Source organism: Castor canadensis, chromosome X (assembly GCF_047511655.1).
Source record: "Castor canadensis chromosome X, mCasCan1.hap1v2, whole genome shotgun sequence".
NCBI classification, from domain to species: Eukaryota; Metazoa; Chordata; class Mammalia; order Rodentia; family Castoridae; genus Castor; species Castor canadensis.
Genome location: NC_133405.1, coordinates 50,419,366 through 50,422,002, shown reverse-complemented (window position 1 = coordinate 50,422,002; position 2,637 = coordinate 50,419,366). Strand labels below are relative to the sequence as shown.

At 42.2% G+C, this 2,637-nt stretch overlaps 1 protein-coding gene across 1 annotated transcript; it reads left to right on the top strand.

Annotated features, from left to right (window-relative positions):
• Nucleotides 1-343: 343 nt before the first annotated feature.
• LOC109697911 (histone H2B type W-T-like) lies at nucleotides 344-769 on the top strand. The gene has a single exon (XM_020181810.2). It carries the CDS (start codon nucleotides 344-346, stop codon nucleotides 767-769), a length of 426 nt encoding a protein of 141 aa, XP_020037399.2.
• The last annotated feature ends 1,868 nt before the right edge of the window (nucleotides 770-2,637 follow it).

Sequence of the window (2,637 nt, the reverse complement as noted above, 5' to 3'; positions counted from 1 at the left end):
CTCAAAGTGTAGGCCCTGAGTTCAAGCCCCACGACCACAAAAAAAGAAAAAAGAAAAAAAAAAGCTTTGCACCCATGGTGATTGGCTGATGTGATCTTTGTAGCCCAGATGCCAACCAGGAGGAGCGTCCAATCACCTTGAGTGCCCACTGTGATTGGTCCACGTGATCCAAGCAGGAGGAGGCCCATCCAATCACACTGAGCGCACGCACGCCTTAGTGACAGGCTCCCTGCAGAGCACACCCTCCAATCAGATGTTCAGTCGGCCTGTGACGTGACACACTGACCTGAATATTAAAGGCCTGGCCCCTTAGCAGCCGCCATTGTTCCTCACAGCCTGAGGGATGGCAGAGCGGAGCTTGGACAAGTCAACCGAGCCAACCTCTGAGATGTCTGCTGAGGAGGACCTTGGTCCCCAGGAGACCAAGGGGACAGACTCTACGACCCAGCAGACTCAGGAGAAGCCAAGGTGCCACCGACGACCCGGCCGTGGTGGCAGCTTTGCCACCTATTTCCCCCGGGTGCTGAAGAAGTTTCACCAGGACCTCTCCCTGTCCCAGGAGACCGCGGGCGTCATGGACTCCTTCGTCCATGACATGTTGGATGGCATCGCCAGCGAGGCCGGCCGCCTGTCCCGCCAAGCCAACCGCTCGACCATCACCACCTGGGACATCCAGAGGGCCGTGCGCCTCCTGCTGCCCGGGAAGGTCGGCAGTAAAGTGGTGTACCAGGCCGCCGGCGCCATGGCCATGTTCACCCAGAGAAAGTGAGCCGCTTCTGCACGCCCCGAGCACCCCAAAACCCAAAGGCTCTTTTCAGAGCCACCACTTGTCCCAAAAGACCTGTAGCACTGGCAGCGGTGCACAGCTCCGGGTTGGGGGTGGGGGTGTCCTGCCCTTCTTAACTCCTTACAAATACCACATCGCCACGTGTGTCTTCAGGTGGATATTTGTATCTAGATCTACTATGGAGAGCTAGACAGATACCGAGATATTTGTGTTGTTACTTGTTCCAGGGATTATAGTGGGTTTCATTGACTGACTCTGCAGTTAATCACATGATTATTTATGTCACTAGGTCACTTTGTAAGGATCAGCCAGGTCACCCTCATTTCTGTAATAACATTTTTCAATTTGATACCCTAGGATGGTAGAGTGTAATTTTCCAGAGGTACATGACATATATTTGTTCATTTTTGTTAAGTGTTTCATTTGAACAGTTTTTTTTAAAGATGTGAACTTTTAAAAGTTATCTGACAGCTTTTAAAGGATATTAGTCTCAGCCAAACAATCAAACAAAGCTGGGGAAACTAAAAAATTTAAAACATTCCTTGAGCCCATGAGGATAGAGATATAACCCCAATGCCCCACTAAGGAGACACCTTCCCATGGATTGTTCCCTTTCAATATGGCCCCACTTGCTCAAGGGGAAAATGGGGACAGGGAAGAATATCAGAGAAGCTTCCCTGAGTAGTGCAGGCATGAAGGAGGTAAGTTCACCTCCTGAGCTCCCCTTGGAATTAATAGTGACAGGACGAAGTACAAAAAGGGACAGAATTAGTACTTGTTTTTATGCAGGACAATTAGATCAATCATATGAATAGATCTGAGTAAAAGTTCTTGCCTGAAATCTACCCTGAAAGCAAGTAAAAGCTTGGATACTGACTCAAAACTGCTATACAAATCCAGAACATAATGCTGGATGCTGCCAAAGGAGCTATGTGCCTTTTCCAGTGGACTATTGTAAAAAAAACATTTTTACGTATGAAAATGTAAAAATGAGATGTGTTGAAACTATTCCAGGAATGGGGGGATGGAGAGATAAAGGAGAATTATGGGGAGTGAACTCAGCTATGATATACTGTAAGAACTTTCGTAAATGTCATAATGTACCCCTAGTACCACAACAAAATAATAAGAAAGAAATCAAAAAAAGAAAAGAACTTTTTACTAAGATACTGAATTTATCGTACTTGGTGTTACTTCAAAATGTCAATAATTTTAGTATGTTATTCTACAGTTTTTCACATACACTGAAATCATACATATCTTTATAAAAAGTAACTTTAAAAAATCACATCCATTAGATTATTTTATTGTTTTACATTTGTAAATTCAGCGATCAAATATTACAGCATTAGGAGAACATTCAAAAATGGATATGTAGATACAAAACAGGGAATACGATGGGACTGATAAAGATGAATTACTGGTGTAAGAGTGTTAAAATGGGGCTAATGACTGGAGTAAATGTGAATATATGTGATTATTCATTGCAGTGGTTGATTGAGTAAAAGTGATAGCTAATGATCAGTCATGATCTAATGGTGTGATTCACCGAAAAGACAAACTAGGTGAAAGAGTTAATGTTTAAATAACAAACGGTATGCTTATGTAAAAGACTATAAATTGTGTATACTGATTATATTTCGAAATGGTATTTTAAATATATGGATTTGTATAAATCACATTATGAAAGTAAAAAGAATTATAAATTATAAGCATCTGAGGAAAATAATATTAATAATATAAGCATACTCTACAATCAAACTTTTCAATATTATATGCTCTAGGGAGTTCACTGAAAAAAATAAGTGAGGAGCCAAACAAACATAGTAGAGAAATAACTAAGCCTAAAA

Coding starts and splice junctions, on each gene's coding strand:
- LOC109697911 (XM_020181810.2), top strand. CDS start 344: ATGGCAGAGCGGAGCTTGGACAAGTCAACCGAGCCAACCTCTGAGATG.